The sequence below is a fragment of the Emys orbicularis genome, chromosome 8 (genome assembly GCF_028017835.1).
Source record: "Emys orbicularis isolate rEmyOrb1 chromosome 8, rEmyOrb1.hap1, whole genome shotgun sequence".
NCBI classification, from domain to species: domain Eukaryota; kingdom Metazoa; phylum Chordata; order Testudines; family Emydidae; genus Emys; species Emys orbicularis.
Genome location: NC_088690.1, coordinates 40,764,326 through 40,782,436, shown reverse-complemented (window position 1 = coordinate 40,782,436; position 18,111 = coordinate 40,764,326). Strand labels below are relative to the sequence as shown.

At 39.8% G+C, this 18,111-nt stretch overlaps 1 protein-coding gene across 4 annotated transcripts in view; it reads left to right on the top strand.

Moving 5' to 3' along the window:
- The window catches only part of COL11A1 (collagen type XI alpha 1 chain), a 225,255-nt gene that overhangs the window by 33,757 nt on the left and 173,387 nt on the right, over nt 1-18,111 (top strand). For all 4 annotated transcript variants that reach the window (XM_065408835.1, XM_065408833.1, XM_065408836.1 and 1 more), the window contains exon 4: nt 3,047-3,209. In XM_065408835.1, coding sequence (XP_065264907.1) covers nt 3,047-3,209 — 163 coding nt within the window. The remainder of the gene's footprint in view (nt 1-3,046; nt 3,210-18,111) is intronic.

Below are 18,111 nucleotides of genomic sequence, written 5' to 3'. Positions count from 1 at the left end.
GAATGAATGTCTTTCAAATAGAAGTAATTCACTTTGGCAGTATTCACAACCCATTTTTATTCACTTCGTGAATATTTGTGCAAACAAAATGACTTTTGAAAGAATGTTGACAAAAATTGTAAATATGTCCATATAAGTATTTTCACAAGTATTAATGCTAGAAATGTTTGTGCCTTCATCTTGAAAGTTCTTTCTACATTTGGGAGTCATCCAAACAGGAAGGCCAGACATGTGACTTAGGTGACCAATCATAGAGTACAAAGAGCGAATTGTGACTAGCAAAGCATTAACAATAGTGTGTCATTCATAAGCAACCCATTGGCTCGTGCAAATATATTTCAATCTTTCCTCAAATAATTTTGAATAACAAACAAATTCACAAAAAAGTCTGTTCTCAGATCATTCATGAACAGAAAGGGAGTTAATTAATCTAATGAAGTATTGTAAACAGTTTATTTAGCTCTAATCTGAACACACTGAAGTTCTTATACAGGCAAGAATTCAGAGAAAGGCAACTTGGACTTGATCCAAAACCGATTAAAGTCAATGGGAGTCTTTCCAGTGACATCAGTGGGCTTTGTGTCAGATTCCTTGTGCCTAAAGCAGCACTTCAGGAGACAATATTGTATGGGCTTGATACAGTACAAATCTGTAAGTATCACATAGAAGAAATTATCTCCCTCTCTCAAACTATCTCCTTGCAGCAATTTTACATATATAGAACTTTGGGGGAGGGGGGGAATTCCCAAATTACTTAGTTATATAATTTCAGGATGATGAATTATGCTGTCTTGCATGGATTATGGATTGACTTAAACAAATAAAATACTAAATGCAATTTTATTAATTTCAAACGGCTGATTGGCTTTTGCTTTTCTAGTAAGTACGTCAGATATTCAATCATTTGAACTACCTAACCCATTTATTATAGATGTCTGTTTTATGCATTACTATTGCAGTAAGGTTCTGATCCATCAACATACATACTCATGTAAATCCATGGGAATCTTTTCCTTGACTTCAGTGAGAGCTGGATCAGGCCACAAGTGCTTGAAGTTAAGTACATACTTAGGCGTTTTGCTGGACTGGGACTTAAATGCTGCTCCATTCAGTTCTGTGCAAGCATATGCACGGATGGCATTCATCCAAGAGTTCTGAAAGAACTCAAATGTGAAATTGCTGAGCTACTAACTATGGTTTGTAACCTGTCCTTTAAATCGGCTTCTGTACCCAATGACTGGAAGATAGCTAGTGTAACGCCAATATTTAAAAAGGGCTCTAGAGGTGATCCCAGCAATTACAGACTGGTAAGTCTAACATCAGTACTGGGCAAATTAGTTGAAACAATCGTAAAGAATAAAATTGTCAGACACATAGAAGAACATAAATTGTTGGGCAAAAGTCAACATGGTTTCTGTAAAGGGAAATCATGTCTTACTAATCTATTAGAGTTCTTTGAAGGGGTCAACAAACATGTGGACAAGGGGGGTCCAGTGGACATAGTGTACTTAGATTTCCAGAAAGCCTTTGACAAGGTCCCTCACCAAAGGCTCTTACATAAATTAAGTTGTCATGGGATAAGAGGGAAGATCCTTTCATGGACTGAGAACTGGTTAAAAGACAGGGAACAAAGGGTAGGAATAAATGGTAAATTTTCAGAGTGGAGAGCGGTAACTAGTGATGTTCCCCAAGGGTCAGTCCTAGGACCAATCCTATTCAACTTATTCATAAATGACCTGGAGAAAGGGGTAAAAAGTGAGGTGGCAAAGTTTGCAGATGATACTACACTGCTCAAGATAGTTAAGACCAAAGCAGACTGTGAAGAACTTCAAAAAGATCTCACAAACCTAAGTGATAGGGCAACAAAATGGCAAATGAAATGTAATGTGGATAAATGTAAAGTAATGCACATTGGGAAAAATAACCCCAACTATACATACAATATGATGGGGGCTAATTTAGCTAAAAAAGAACTTGGAGTCATCATGGATAGTTCTCTGAAGACATCCATGCAGTGTGCAGCGGCAGTCAAAAAAGCAAACAGGATGTTAGGAATCATTAAAAAGGGGATAGAGAATATGACAGAGAATATCTTATTGCCCTTATATAAATCCATGGTTCGCCCACATCTCGAATACTGTGTACAGATGTGGTCTCCTCATCTCAAAAAAGATATACTGGCATTAGAAAAGGTTCAGAGAAGGGCAACTAAAATGATTAGGGGTTTGGAATGGGTCCCATATGAGGAGAGATTAAAGAGGCTAGGACTTTTCAGCTTGGAAAAGAGGAGACTAATGGGGAGTATAATAGAGGTATATAAAATCATGAGTGATGTGGAGAAAGTGAATAAAGAAAAGTTATTTACTTGTTCCCATAATTTAAGAAGTAGGGGCCACCAAATGAAATTAATGGCAGCTGGATTAAAACAAATAAAAGGAAGTTCTTCTTCACACAGCGCACAGTCAACTTGTGGAACTCCTTGCCTGAGGAGGTTGTGAAGGCTAGGACTATAACAGGGTTTAAAAGAGAACTGGATAAATTAATGGAGGTTAAGTCCATTAATGGCTATTAGCCAGGATGGGTAAGAAATGGTGTCTCTAGTCTCTGTTTGTCAGAGGTGATGGACGGCAGAAGAGAGATCACTTGAGAATTATCTGTTAGGTTCACTCCCTCTGGGCCACCTGGCATTGGCCACTGTCAGTAGACGGGATACTGGGCTGGATGGACCTTTGGTCTGACCCAGTACGACCATTCTTATGTTCTTATGTTCTTATATTTTACTTAGTTTTTAGTCCTGTTCTATTTTTATTTTATATGCTAGCTATTTACAGCCCTTTCTAAAATAAACCACTAAAGGAAGTGTTAGATCTTAAAATGAGAAGATAAAATATGAAAAGAAAATGAATGCTGATGTGTAGATTTTTATGTAGTAGGTGTAATTTTTGATTGGCTTACAACTTGTAATATTTTTTTCTTACTTTGGAACTCTGAATTTATAAGCCTATTTTTAAAAACAGTTTACAGAAGAGCTGTGTTCTTTTGCTAGGTGGCATCGGGTAGCTATCAGTGTGGAGAAGAAAAGTGTTACCATGATTGTTGACTGTAAAAAGAAAACCACAAAAGCACTCGACAGGAATGACAGAGCAATTGTTGACACCAACGGCATCACCGTCTTTGGAACCAGGATTCTAGATGAAGAAGTTTTTGAGGTAAAAGTCCAGCATTAAATAATTGCTGTTAAATGATTTGGTGGTGAGCAGAGTTCCTGATGAAAGTTAAAATAGAAGCTTTTAGGAACTTCATAAGGCAAATTTGGTACAATGCAGGATACTGAATCATTCCAACTCTCTCATTCTCTCTCCAAATTGATGTTCTGGGCTAAGCATAGGCAGCAAGGTGAATTCCAGCCACTTTGGAGGGGCGGGGCGGAATATGTAGGAGGTGCGGTGTGAGGAGCACATGTCTTGAAGGTACTCTGTATATCTCGGGTGATTATATTGTTCATTCTAGTCATTCATTTTCCTAGTAACTAGAATATGCTTTAGCAAAAAGGGAGTATACCTGTTTCTATTGTTGACAGGTCAGGAAGTGGAAAAGGTGAAATGAATATGTTTAAGGAAATGTGTGACTCCTAATAATGAGGTCTCTCTAGGCAGGATCACTACATAAAAGAGATTAACAGGTTGATGTCATAAACCTCTTTTGGTTTTGTTTTTTAAATTCTGTTCTCTGCCAATTGAAACTGATTAAAGCTGGACAATGAGAATAGAATACAGGAGCAGATAAATAGTTAACTCCTTTCACATACAGAGTTGCTCACCATAGGACAGATAAAACCAGGATTAGGCCCATAGGCTTTTAGGCAACATGTATGCCTGAGACTCTACAGTTGGGAGAGGCAATGTGGCATGAAGGTATTGTGCTATGACTCTGCTTCCCTCAAAACCCAGGGAGTTCACACTCCACTGTCTTCTGAAGAGGAGTATTCTGGGACAGGGCTAATGGGTCTGAAGGTTGAGCCATGTCTTCTAGCATCTGCAAATGGATCTACCTGTAGTCACCATGTTACCTCCTCTCCTCAGATTATTTATATGCCTGGCAATAATCTGCATTGGTGGCTACATCAGGCTTGTGAAAGCTCTTTTGAGTCCTGCTGTGGGCACTCCTTTGCACTATTATTTTACTCATTTTTGGGTCAAAATCTGAGGCCCACAATTTGTCTCCATGTTATTAAGTTGCCATGATCATGTTTAGTAGTATGTACGCAAATAAAAGGAATTCAGCATGAGAAAATGGGACACATTGTAAAAGAAAGCAGATGACTTGATTGTAGCTTATTTTCTTGATGTTTTACAAGTGAGTTTAGATTTTAGTTTAAATAATACACTAGTCATAAGCTCATTCTTACATATTTTGTGAAAAAAATTGCCTTTTAATTCCCAGTACCATTGACACTCTGCTTGTGTGTGGTCTGCAAAACCTCCCAGTATTTCTCTCTTTGTCTTACCTGTTATTGACTAAGGAGAGTCTTTTGATGTTTCAGAAGAGTGTTGCCAAGTATCATGTTTATCTGTTTTTAAAATAAATAGAGTGGCTGCTAACAGGGAAATGTCTGGTTAAGTCATCTGTGCTTGCTTACTGAAGCAAGCCAGGGGCCTAACATCTCTGGAGCTGTTTGATTATAATGCTACCACCTTTTATCTATGTATTTTTAAAATTTTTATATTTTAAACTTCCAGAAGTTTTTTGTGTCAAAGGAAGGTTAAGACATTCCCTTGCAAACACTCAAAAAATCATAGTCTCACTGAAAATTTCCCTTGGCACTCTCAATCACAAAGGTTGTTGGCTTTTCAATCATATCACCACTTAGCCATTTTATCTCAAAAATAAATAATCCCTGTTGTGTCAATTTCTCCTGATATGCAAACACCTCCATTCCATTCCCTCCCCTTTGTTGCTCTATGCTGAACTCCCTCCATCCCTTCAAGTAAGACATTTTCAAAAAAAAGAAGAGAAACAGAATACAATCTGTGTGTGAATCTCTCAAGCTGTCACCTCTTGGTTAGCAACTCTAACACAGGGCTGTGCAGTGACAAAGGTATTGCACAGCGCAATAAAGTTAATGTTGTAAATGTTAATTTACATGGAATTAAGGACTAGATATGGAGACCAAAAATAAAGACATACATTCTGTTTTCACATACATTCATGCAACTCCCTGAATTCAATGCAGATATGTGGGTGTAATGTATCAGAATTTGGGCCAACCACTTAAACCATTTTTTTTCTGTATTTTTTATTCCATGGAGTGTGCATGTTCAAAAATATGATAAACATGGGGCTAACAATGGTTATCTAGACTTTTCAACAACATTTCTTACCCTGAATTTGCAAAGTAGTCTTTCAGTTCCACTTCCTAATCAACTAAGAAGGAAGTTGATTATGACTCATTAAAGAAATAGTGTAGCTGTCTGTAAACCCTTTTTTTGGAATGTAAATATTCAGCACTGAGAACAGCAACATTTTTACAGTTTGTAGCACAGTTGCAGAAATGCACGTTCTTTTAGTGATTCAGTTTCCCAAGGGTACATGACATGACGTTGTAGCCCATTTCCCCTGGCTTCAACCAAGAGAATCAGTTACAGTACGTTTTTGTAAAATAGTGCCTCACAATATTTGGCTTAGGATAAAGGTTCTCACTTTGTTTCCACCCTTAAAACCCCTTCTTTTGGGGGTGTCTTTTTGCTTCCTCTTTTATCATCCATCCTCCTTCCCCTATTTCTATAAGCAACAGCTTGCTCGAAGGCAACTGCAAAAGCCATTGTAAGGATTTGGTCTACAGAGGGCTCTACAACTTGAAGACTCTCATCCCCTACGGCATTCAAGGGTCCTGAGAGCAAGAATGGCGTCATGCCTGAGCATTGAAGGGCAAGCCATTTTGGAAAAAAATAAAGATCTACTTATTTCCAGATATAAATTTGAATGGAACCTTCTTCAAGGTGCTAAAATACCTTGATACATTTCATTTCATTTTCTGAGCCTTGCACTTCAGATGCTGGCTGAGACTGAACCTGGACATGCCAGAAAATGTAAGAAATACTGTTCTTCCAGTATTTCTGTTAGGACTGGAAAAAGACTCTTGAGACTATCCCATTAATACTTGCTACAGGAGAGAACTCTGCTGCCATCAGCTCTGCTCTGGGCCAGCTGTACAGTGGATTTTTATTCTAGAAAAACCAGTCGGAGATGGGGGACTCGTGCTAGACAGTGCATGCTCACCCCCACACCAAACAGATGTTCCCCTATGCACTGACACAAGAAAAAAAACCAGGCTTATTTAGCTGTAGAATGTGAAGAGTTAGATGGTATTTAGTGTAGGTGTTTAGGATTCTGTAGTACAAAGGAAGTAGCTTCTCCTTTTTAAACTGCTTTGTAATATGACAACAAGGATGACTTTATTAGTTTGTATATATACAATCTAATAGGCTTTCCTTTGCATATGAGAGGAAATACTTCACAGTATACAGTCATCCTTTGGAGTTCACTACCACAAGAGGTCATAGAAGTCAACAGTGTAGCTTCATTTAAGGGCGGGGGGTAATTTTATGACATTTTTACTTATGCAAGCTAAAGACCTGATCCTATAAGCATTGACACAGGGTTTGCTGCTCCTTGCTAGCATGCCTCCTTGTGGTTCTTCTGGAGATTAGCTCACCCCTGCTCTGACACGCCCTCCTTTGGTTTCTCTCCCCTAGTCTTGCACATGCTCTCTCTCCCTGTAGAGAAGGTTACTCCTTTCTCATCATTTAAAGTACTCTCTTTTTGTGGCAAGGCCCTCCTGACAGGTTACTATAGTCCTCCCCTTCCAGGGTATCAAAATCCCATTGGACAGCTGTCTCAGGCAGTCTTCTGCTCCACTGCCCAGTCTTTGCACTTCCCCAGTGGCTGGTAGGGGAACCTAGCCCACCCACTACTCTGGGTTCCAGTCCAGGGACCCTAAAACCAGCAGACAAGATTTGCACTGTTCCAAACCTTGTACTGTTTCCCAGCTGCTTCCTACTTTGTCTCTGTCAGACTACTTCTCCAACAAGGGCATCAATTTTTTCCCCAGTTTCCTCTTTTCCTGTTCTAAATCCATAGCATGACTACAGGCCTCCACACCACAACCCCTTTCTTACAATCTACTTCCTAGTTTTATAACAGCTTAGTCTGCTCCTTGCCCAGCTGGGCTTCATCATCAATTAAAAGCTCATCAGCCCTGACTCATCTCCAGGTGCAGCTTGTCAGAGGGTTAATTGCCCCTTTCTCTCTGCTCAGGCCTTGTGTGGGGTAGGTACCCCATCACAGGCACCCAGCACCTTGCCATAACAGGCCTTTAGATAAAGATAATCAAATTTTAGCCTTCAGTGACCTGAATACTGCAGAGGTCAAGAAGGGTTGTCCCCTTTTAACCCTAACCCTATACAAACAACATTGCGCAAGTGCCCAATTGCACTATTAGAGTAATTTACTTCCTGTTAGGCATCAAGCAGCAGGATTTAGGATTTGATGGATCAATGATTTGACTCATTAGAGCACATCCTGTATACTGATGTCCTCTGAAAGGGCATTTCTAAACCCCTATGGCTTAGGCTTGTATACACACTTACAAACCATTGCCAGAACTAGATATTGTAACATGACATAATGGTGGCACTTCAGTTTGGCTTTGGTGTGTCTCTGGGGATTCCTCTTTCAGTCAGGTTGCTATGTGGTGAATTCATTTAGAACTCCAAGAAATGACTGTAGCTATTTTGTGAAACATTTTAGAAAACACACTTGTATCACTGTAAATAAATAGGATAATAAAGTGGTTGATTTTTTTTTCTAGCTATGTTATTTTATAACGTATGGCTCAAAGAAATGTAAAGCAGTCATTTGATAGCATTTGGGAATCAGCTCTCCTGCTGTTTGATTTCTTGGCCATTTACCATAGGTCTTACCCCCCTTTCTGCTCCCACTGCTCTCCTTTGTCTTCTGTGCTGTTCTTGCTCTTCCCTTCTGATCTTGGCTCCCTGTCTGTTTCCATCACAACATGCTGTTTGTTATGGTATGTTTGGAAATTTTAAACTCACAATCCATTTGAAATGTGTAGTTTGCAATTTCCTTTTGCTAGAGATGACAGGTTTTTGATTCTGTTCTGGGTAGACACATACACCTGAAAGTATCTCTTTCCAAATTATAGGCACAATACTGCAACTCTTAATTATGTGACTAATCCTTATGTATTCATGTATTTTACTTTTTTATTCTATGCCATTCTGGTCATCTGCTCTCTAGAGTAAAGATTGCTTTTGCGAGTGAGGGTTCCAAGATTGGGCACTATCCTTTTGTAATTTAATTGTATTCCTAGCATACATGACCACTTGATGAAAATGTTTTGGTTTATGCTATGCAGGGTGTGACTCCAGATGATCATAATGGTTTCATCTGGCCTTAAAATCTATGAATATACTAAACATAGTATTCTTGGATGGCTTAACAGACCAGTGCAAATATTGTATAGATGGAGTTTTTATGAATTCATTGAAAACTGTGTCTTTGTTTTTACTTTAAAAGGGAGAGGTAAACAGCAATTTCAGGGCTGTACTGAGAAAATAATACTGGTTTTAAAAAATGTTCAATACATCGTAGGAAATTTGAAACATATTGTCTTAAGCCTTTGCCTCCACTTTCGTTTCATTATGAGGGTCTTTGCAATTTAGAAGTTCATCTGCCCCTGCTGCTTGTTCTTCACTTGAAGTCCTAAACCAATATTTTATGACCTCGCCGTTGATTACTATTGAGATTACTGTGATGTCACAAACAGAGGATAATGACTTGAAGTGGGGATTAAAGCAGCAGGAGTAGACAGATGCTTAAGAAACAAAGACCTTGTTGTCATGAAAGTATCTTATTAAATAAAAGAAGCAAAGAAGAATACTTTCTAAATAGAACATTTTTCTAAGGTGCCTACTGTGACCCTCTTACTCAACTGGGTAGACCCATAGACTTCAATGGGACTATTTTGTAAGTGCTCATTCATAGAAGGATTGCACAGTGTAGCACAAAAGTTTCTGATGTGCCATTTAAAACTAATCTTTTGTGGGTTTTCAAATACACAACATGATAAGCATTGCTCTGTAAACCAAAACTCCAGAAATAGTTACTACAAAAAAGGCAATTCCTACATGCAGAATCAGAGTATTGTAGAAGAAATGAAACAATTAACAATTAACCGGTTTATGGCTTTGATATAAAAATACTGAAATATGTCTGAAGTATGTCTGTAGTTTAAATATTTCGTAAATAGCAGGGATCTTTTAATATTTTGCCAGCTTTAAGGATTTGTCACTCTTCATTTAGTGTAGTTGGTGTGAATGAGAGGTATTTTATAATAAGTCATTAACTAACACAGTCTTTATGCAGAGATTTCCCTATAGAGATTTTTTCCCCCCCAAAATGCGTAGATTTCACATTGATAGAACATGCATCAAATCCTTATGTTATAGGAAAGAACTATGGGCCTAATACTGCAGCATATCAAACTCTGGTTTAAAGCCAATGGGAATTTTGCTTGCAGAGGTTCTGCAGGGGTGGGCCCTATGGATGTAATCCTTGATAATAAAGGGTAGTGAGTTTTATACTGGATTTTAACCTGATTTTAATTAAAACAAAAGTGGGCCTAATCCTGAAGGCATCCGAAGAAAAACTAAGTGTCTGTGAATTTATCCCAATGGGAGGACATTGGGGCTAGATTGTGATTTATACTGAGTCCATGCAGGGGAATCAGAATCCCTCATATATCCTGTGCAGGGTACCCAGATGTTGGGTCCAGCTGCATAGGAGCAAATGAGGCTACCTGCCTGCTTATCTATTCAGAGCAGGTAGGTATGAAATGCAGAAGGCCTTGGCTCTGTCCCCCACTGGCTGGCCAGAATAGCTGAGCCAGTGCAGTGGAGATGAGTTATTAATATAATGCTGGTACAAACCAGCAGTAAATTACTACTATCAGAAGAAAACAGAGTGTGTTTCTGAGTCACAGCCTCCTTGACTCCTGGGTTTCTGCAGCTTATGTACCATCACTTGCTCAGGACTGTGCCAAAAATCAGTGTAGCCCTTAGAAGCTTAAGTTTATTTTAACTAGGAGAATGTGAAGATACCAATTCTGACTGAACCCCCATTCTGATTCCTACAGATGGGTTTCCTAGAACAACATTTAGTCTGTGTATGTTTTCTCAGTTACACTTTCTACAAAGTCACCCTTATCAAATAGCATTCTGTCAAAAGGATCAGCTTTCAGATGTTTACATTTACAGCTGAATAACTCATGTTTGAAAACAAATGGGACATAAAGCAAAATATGTGTAATAGATTCTGGGCACAAGTGTCTAGAAACAACCTTCATGCTACAGACACCCGGAAATGCTGCTAGCTTTCAGTTTATGAAAGAAAAAGTAAAAAAAAAAAAAAAAAAAAAAATCTTCCATTTCAAAGGCATCTAATAAAAAGAAGCATTCTTTTCAAAAGCTTACAACGTGGCTTTTTGTTGTTGTTCTTCCTTTTATTACTGGAGGGATATTAGGGTTTTATTGTTTGTTTTGTTACATTTCCAAATTCAAACAACCATGGACAAAGAAAAAATGTTTTGCTTTGACTATACCTTCTCCCCTCTGTTTAGAAAAAAAGAAAGCCAGACTTCTGGTAATTGCTTAGAGTTCAAGTTTATTTTTGAGGAATCTGGAATTAGTTTGCATTTACTCAGGAAGCCCAGAACTGTGCATACAGTGTATCATTCAGTGTATTGTAGTGTTTATAATTCAGTGTATTGTTAACAGTTTGACATCAATAGTGTTGCATGTTACATCAACTCAGTAAGTTTTACAGATCTGATTTATTATCCTCTCATTTGATCTTGTGCGTAATAGATAATTTCAGATTTTCTAAGAAGTGCAGTGAATGAAGTTCCAAAGATAAATAGCAATAGAAAATGTTTTCAGGTGTTTGTCATATAATTGTATCAAGGAAGCACAGCCCACATCTCAGCTCTACCATTTAGTAGAGAGGATCACTGCAACAGTACACTGTGGATTTTGTAGAGAAAGACCCTCCCCTCATGGTTAATATAGCTTTGCTGTAAATATTTCAGTTTTGTGAGGCAGGGAACATGGTAGTACGGTATCTTCAAAGTCAAAGGCACACTATCTTATTAAATGCAAAGTAAGGATATTAACTGCATATTATTAATTTGCATACAGTTATCTTTCTGAAGACTAGATGATCTCTGGACCCATTTGCACATAGGGTAGGAACAGAGAAGCACAAGATCTTTTCCTGCCTGCCCTATGCTCATGTCCCCATGCTTAGGAAAGAACAGGGTGTGCTGCCTCCATAGACCGCCAGTGGGACACACTGCCCCAAAGGGAGTGAGGAGGAAGTATGATCATGTCCTTGCCCTCCCACCCCCATATTGACTCACACAGTGGGGCCAGACATCCCATGAGGTATCCTGCACTGTCCCCTGAACATCAGAGAGTTCAGAGAAAAAGTCTGCCGGAGTCATAGTCCCTCTCTTGAGTTTCCCCTGGGTGATACAGCTCCATTCCACATCCCACCTAAGTCTATACATCAAAGGCATGATCTAGCCCTAGAGTTTTAGAAGAATAAAATAATTAGAGATGGACAAAAACAAACTAACACTGTTGTCCGTGAAATGTTGAAGACTCAGGAAAAAGGCAACTTCCTGCATCCCAACCCCGTGCCCCAGTGACTATATTACATATATAATCAAGAAAAATAAATGTGAAGGGCCAGTGAGCTGGGATTACTTATTTAACCATGGGGAATTCTTGCACAATATTGAGTTGACTGTCACATTTGGTGTTGGAGAAAAATTACCATACACATTATATTGACAAAAACCTGGGGTGCAGGGGGTGCCTTCCTGTAGAATGTTGAGTTGCATGTAACCATTTTAGGGTTGCCAGGCATTCGGTTTTTGACTGGAACACCCTGTCGAAAAGGGACCCTGGCAGTTCTGGTCGGCACCGCTGACTGGGACATTAAAAGTCCGGTTGGCGGCGCAGTGGGGGCCTGGGGCTAAGGCAGGCTCCCTGCTTGCCCTAGCTCCACATGTCTCCTGGAAGTGGCCGCCAGGTCACTGCAGCCCCTAGGCACATGGGCAGCCAGGGAGGCTCTGTACGCTGCCTCCACCCCAAGGGCTAGCTCCATAACTCTCATTGGCTGGGAACCATGACCAGTGGGAGCTGCGGGGGTGGCGCCTGTGGGTGCGAGGGCAGCGTGTGGAGCCTCCCTGGCCTCCCAGGCACCTAGGGGCCGCAGTGACCTGGCAGTCGCTTCCTGGGAGCTATGGTAAGCGCCGCCGAGACCTCTCACCCCTTCCTGCACCCCAACCCCGTGCCCCAGCCCGGAGTCCTCTCTCACACCCAAACTCCCTCCTGGAGCCCACCCCCACTCCCACAACATCTTGCCCCAGCCCTGAGCCCCCTTCTACACCCCAAACCCCTCATCCCTGGCCCCACTCCAGAGCCTGCACCCCCAGCTGGAGTCCTCACCCCAACCCCCTGCTCCAGCCCAGAGCTCTCGCCCACAGCCCAAACCCCTCATCCCTGGCCCCACCCAAAGCCCACACCTCCAGCCAGAGCCCTCACCCCCCTTTCCACACTCCAACCCCCTGCCCTTACTCAATGAAAGTGAGTGAGGGTGGAGGAGAGTGAGCAACAGAGGAAGGTGGATGGAACAAGAGGGGGCAAGGCCTTGGAGAAGGGGTGGGGCAGGGGAGGGGCCTCAGGGAAGGGGAGAGGTACGGGGCTGGGCAGGGGGTTCAGTTTTGTGCGATTAGAAAGTTGGCAACCCTAATCCATTTGTCTGTTGAGCAGTGGGTGTATGGGAGACTACTCCTGCTCTGAGTGTTGTTTAGCATCCACTGGGCATATCCACTCCTGCTCTATATCCTGGATGAATGAAGGAGCCTTCTTTTCATCAGCCCTTTGAGATCACTACTGCTCATTTGTTTCTCAGGCTGGGACCTGGAAAGAGGAACTGCCACTAAATTACAAGTATATTATGCAGTGTTGCTTCTTATAATAGAATGTGTTTCAGGGTTGGATCTGATCAGGAGGGAGACCTCCAAAGAAACGAATGGTGCTACAAGATGTGGTTAGTACAGGGGCACATAGCACTATTCTTTTGGCTGTCATTACTGACTTAGTGCATCATGTTGTTTATGGGGAAATGTGTGAGGTGCAGATGTTTGGATGAGAAATAAAATTGGATTCCTGAAAACTCACTGACAAAAGAACAAATTCTAGTTTGGGCTACAGTAATTCCCCCCAGCAGTTTCAATTACATATGATATCCTTGACTTCCTGTCTTGAGTAGTATTGGTGTCCATCTCTAAGAAATTGCTGCATTCTATCTAGAGGTGGCTACGTTTCCTTGGGATGTGTGTGAGTAGCCGATTGTGTGTAGGATCTAAGGACAGCTTTGTTCCATGTTGCAAAGATATACAATTTTTTATTCTGAAATAACAAATCTTTTCTTAAAGCTCAAAATATGCTAGTGTGAATATGGGGTTTCAGCATCAAGAGGACATTGATTTCTATGGAAACTTGGGCCTGTATAGAATTTTGCTTTCACAATTTATTGCTTTCATAATTTATTGCTTTCACAGTGCTTAAAGTTGGCAGGCTTTTAGTAAAACGTCTTGCTGTTAATATTATGCAATGGACCTGGCATATGGAATATTATATTAAAGGCCAGCAGAACTCTTCAGTCCCTCAGGCTTTTGCAGGAAGATTAAATGAATTCTGCAGCAGGTTTTTCTAAATTCTATAGTAATAATATCCAGGCTGTCTAGACTGCTGTTATTTGGAGTCTAAGGTTTTACTGTCAAACAGCTAATTAGAGGAGGTTGGCATGTATCCAGAGCTTTAGGGTTTCTAGTGATTTAGTGAAGATTCTACTGCTAGATGAACAGTTTGAAAAGGCACCTTGGAATTGTTATACCTTTACCGGTATATGAAAACCGAAGATACTGGTGTTTCTCTCTAAGGTCCTCTTCATATGGTGACTGGCACTAGTTTTGTTATGCTTCTGGTACCATCCAGTTAGTCATGCTAAGAAATAATTGCTAAGTGTTGGGTTATCTTTAATTAGGACGGGGAGGAGACCCCCAAATGCCACATGGACTAAGCAAATGGCTGGCAACAAGAAGCTTCTCTATTACGTTATCATCTTTACCAGTGACTGACTTTAATAATAAAGTGCACTTATTGATCACATTACAAACAATGTTAGTAAGTGAATATCAATATCCCTATTTCACATACAAGGAAATGGAGGTTAGAGAGGTTAAGTGACGTTACGCAGCTTACAGAACAATTCATTATCAGAATCAGGATTGGAATCCTGGTCTGTTGACAATTAGTACTATGTCTTATCCCCTAAATCATAATGCTATCCAGGCAAGTTAGTTATTTCACCAAATTGTATCTTAGGTTCCCCATCTGAAAATCTGTGACTATGGGCTTGAGTCAAAGACCACTGAAGTTAACTGGAACACTTCTGTGGGCTTTGGATCAGATTCAGTGCTTTTAATTATAAACCAAATCCCCAAATACAAAGGAATTAAGATGTCCACAGCCATGTAAGCATCACTATTCCCACTATACAGTTGAGGGTCAGTGGAGATGAATGAATCACTTACCTTGACATAGAGATTTAGGCACTGGTTCTGATACTGACTTAGGTCCTAATTCAGCAAACTACTTAAACTGATGCCTAACTTTAAGCACGTCAGTAATCCCATTCAGTTCAAGGGAACTATTCATGTGCTTAAAGTAGGGTACATGCTTAAGTACCTTGCTGAACTGGAGTCTTACTATATGACCTAGGCTATGTTATTTAGCCTCCCTAGACCTCAATTTTCTCACCTCTATAATGGAGGTAATGATATTTACCTGCTAAACAATGTTTGAAAACTTATATATAAGTTTATCATCATTGACCCAAAGTAAAGCAGTCTTTATACCGTCCTACGCATCTCTAATATCAGATCCTGTAGGAAGAGGGAAGGAAGACCTGGTTCACCAAACCTTTGGATTTGGAAAACTCCTTGCACAGCATCTGTACATCCTTTCATGGATAGGATTGCCTGAATTAAAGCAATGAGCTGACATTGTGAGGAAATTTTGCATAATTGTGACTTTAGTGCCACTCAAACTGTTAAATGGAATGAGAACCTTAATACCATATAGTAATCAGATTGTCTGTCTCAGTAAACTCTGTCTGCAACCTTTCCTCTGGGCCTCCATTAGATTTTTTAGCTCATCTAAACTCCTTTTAAATACAACCAACAACACTATGCAGCCCAGTCTCTGCCCTCCCTGTTGAAGGAAGAGGTTTGTACATTTCCTTCCACTTCTGCAACTCTTTTCTCTTGTGCCCCCTCTCATATTTTTTTGCTATGAGACTCATCTTTTGTCCTGCAAATTTTATTCAGGGATAGCGCAACACAGGGATCATTTAGGTGCTTAAGTACAGATATAGAGTCTGATTTCCAAAAGTGTCAATGACCCACAGCTCACATTAACTTCAGCTAGAATTTTGGGTAATCAGCACTTCTGAAAATGAGGCCATTAGGAGAAAAACTTTAAGGACTTGGGTTTGAAAGTGTAGGAAAATTGAATACTTATAGATTGTTCACATGGCTGAAATATGTTGTCATAAAGACAAACATTTACAATCAATGAATACATTTGTGAAAATCGAAGTCTCTTTGTGGATAATTCTTAAACAGAAAACGAATGTATATTTGTCAGATAAATGACTATAAAAATATTACCCAAGACTGATTACTAAAATATTAAGGCATTTAGATTGTAGATGCCAGATGGAGTACCAGCTGAATGTGCATTTGGAGCCTGAGCTCGTAGGTTGGGATGATATTGTTGACCAATCTGTGGTGCCGTCTGTTCAGTAATAACTAGAACAGTGGTGTCAGAACAGTGCTTCCAGCATTCGTGATAATATATATACAAAGGGTGTCACCCTGCCTCCAAGGACAATTTCAGTACACTATACAAGTATTCTAAGAAGCCAAGAAGCCAATCAGAATACAAACAGCATTATCTCCTAGCACAAAAGGAATATGTTTATTGGGGCAAAGGGAGGGGAAAGAGGGAAAGAAAAGGAAAAGGTAATTCTCAGTAAAACAAACAGAAAATCAATCAATGTATTGACACCTCCCACATTCCTGGCTGGCTGGACCACTGGGTCCTGAGACCTCAGAATGGTGGCCATAGCTGCCTGAGTAGAAAGGGAATGCTCTCTAACGGTTTTTGAGCTCCCCTTTTATGTGGACCTATCCCTGGCAGATGGGCAGTGCTGGAAAGTGCAATCAGTGGATCAGGAGTATCTTTAAACAATCTAAACCAAATGATAACAACAAAGAGCTTTTTGTTCTGTATAAATGTATAGTCTTACACAATGGTCCCGTGCCAAAATTCTGTAGTGTGTAAATCCAGTGCAAAGCAAAATCCAGCCGACCGACTGTCTTATCCCAATGGCTTTGCTTAAACTTAACTATCGATCTAAATAAACAGTGGCTTCTGAGGTATTCCCTGGTGTACTCATAACAGCTGCCACAGTGTGGATGCTGATTTACATGTGCATCTCAAGAACACAAGCAGCTGGGTAGTCCACAGCAGGCTATCTGAACTGGGGATTCTTCATAGTCTTTGCCTTTTTTTCACCCAAGGAACAGAGTGGCTTGGAGTCCAGCAGGATAAGGGCCAGGGTCTTCAGAGAACTCAAACTATCTGGGTTCCTCCCCACCAAAACTGACTCCTTTGGTTGCTTGCTCCCTCTAGCTTGCCCCTTCCCTTCACTCACTCAGTATTGATCTGGCTGGGGGAAAGGGGAGGCACAGCAGGGTATAAGAACAACTGTTTACTCTTTCCAGGAACACTTAGTACTGGAGCTTCAGGCATTAGTCATACACTTACTATGCACAGCCACTCACAGGAGTAAGTTGCACCTTTTAAGGTCTACCTTAAGAATAATTATGATAAATATTTAGCACATATATTGTACTTTTCATGTGTAGGTCTCAAAGTACTTAACAAAGATCAGAAAGTATTAATAGACCTATTCTACACACAGGGAAAGTGAGGTACAGGGAAATTAAGAGTCTTATCCTACATCATGTTACAGAGTCAATGACAGAGCTGGATGAGAGGTCACATGTCTGTTTGCTAGACTGTTGTATCTATCAATACACTTCTAACAATATTTATAGAATTATTCTGACAACTGACCTGATAGCCTATGAAGTAAATGCAATACGAGACAGTTACAGTTTCACTGAATAAAACTTTTTGCATTAACAAGTACTATATGTAGATTTGAGGTGCATATTCAGTTACTGCAAATTAACTAAATATATCAGCTCAGATAATATGATAAACAATTTGGCAAATATTGTATGAATATATTAAATGCTTTGGTAAATATTTTAGAAAAGCAAAGGTTTTTTTAGTTACGAGCAGAGCTGGAAGGATTTGGGGGGATTGCTTTCTGTAACTTTTCCTTTTATATGGAAACAATAGTGTATAAAGTTGTTAATTTCTCCAAAATATGTACATGGAAAAATTTCAACTTCTGTTAATTTTAAAAAAATAGCTATTAAGAGGTTTACAGTCACTTTGAACGCTTTGAGATAATTGTGAATTTTCACAGCTCTTTTGTAAATTTTGCATTTTCAATATTTTATTAATTTATTAACTTGCAAAAGCAAACTGGTAAGGGGATTTTTTTTCATTTTTGTAAAAATAGAATAAAATGTTATTGTTAAGGTACATGTTTAAAAAATATCAAGTAATAGAACCACCCAAAAACCCCTAAATTCCATTTCAGGAAAAAAATTGTACTTATGGGATTTGGCCTAGAACATATGCTAAGTTTCAGCAAGATTATATTTGTGCCTGAATAATAAACCCATGAAAATAGGATTTTACAGTGGACATGTTGGCAGATTTTCTTTAAGTAGTTTAAATGGTGTCACTACATTAA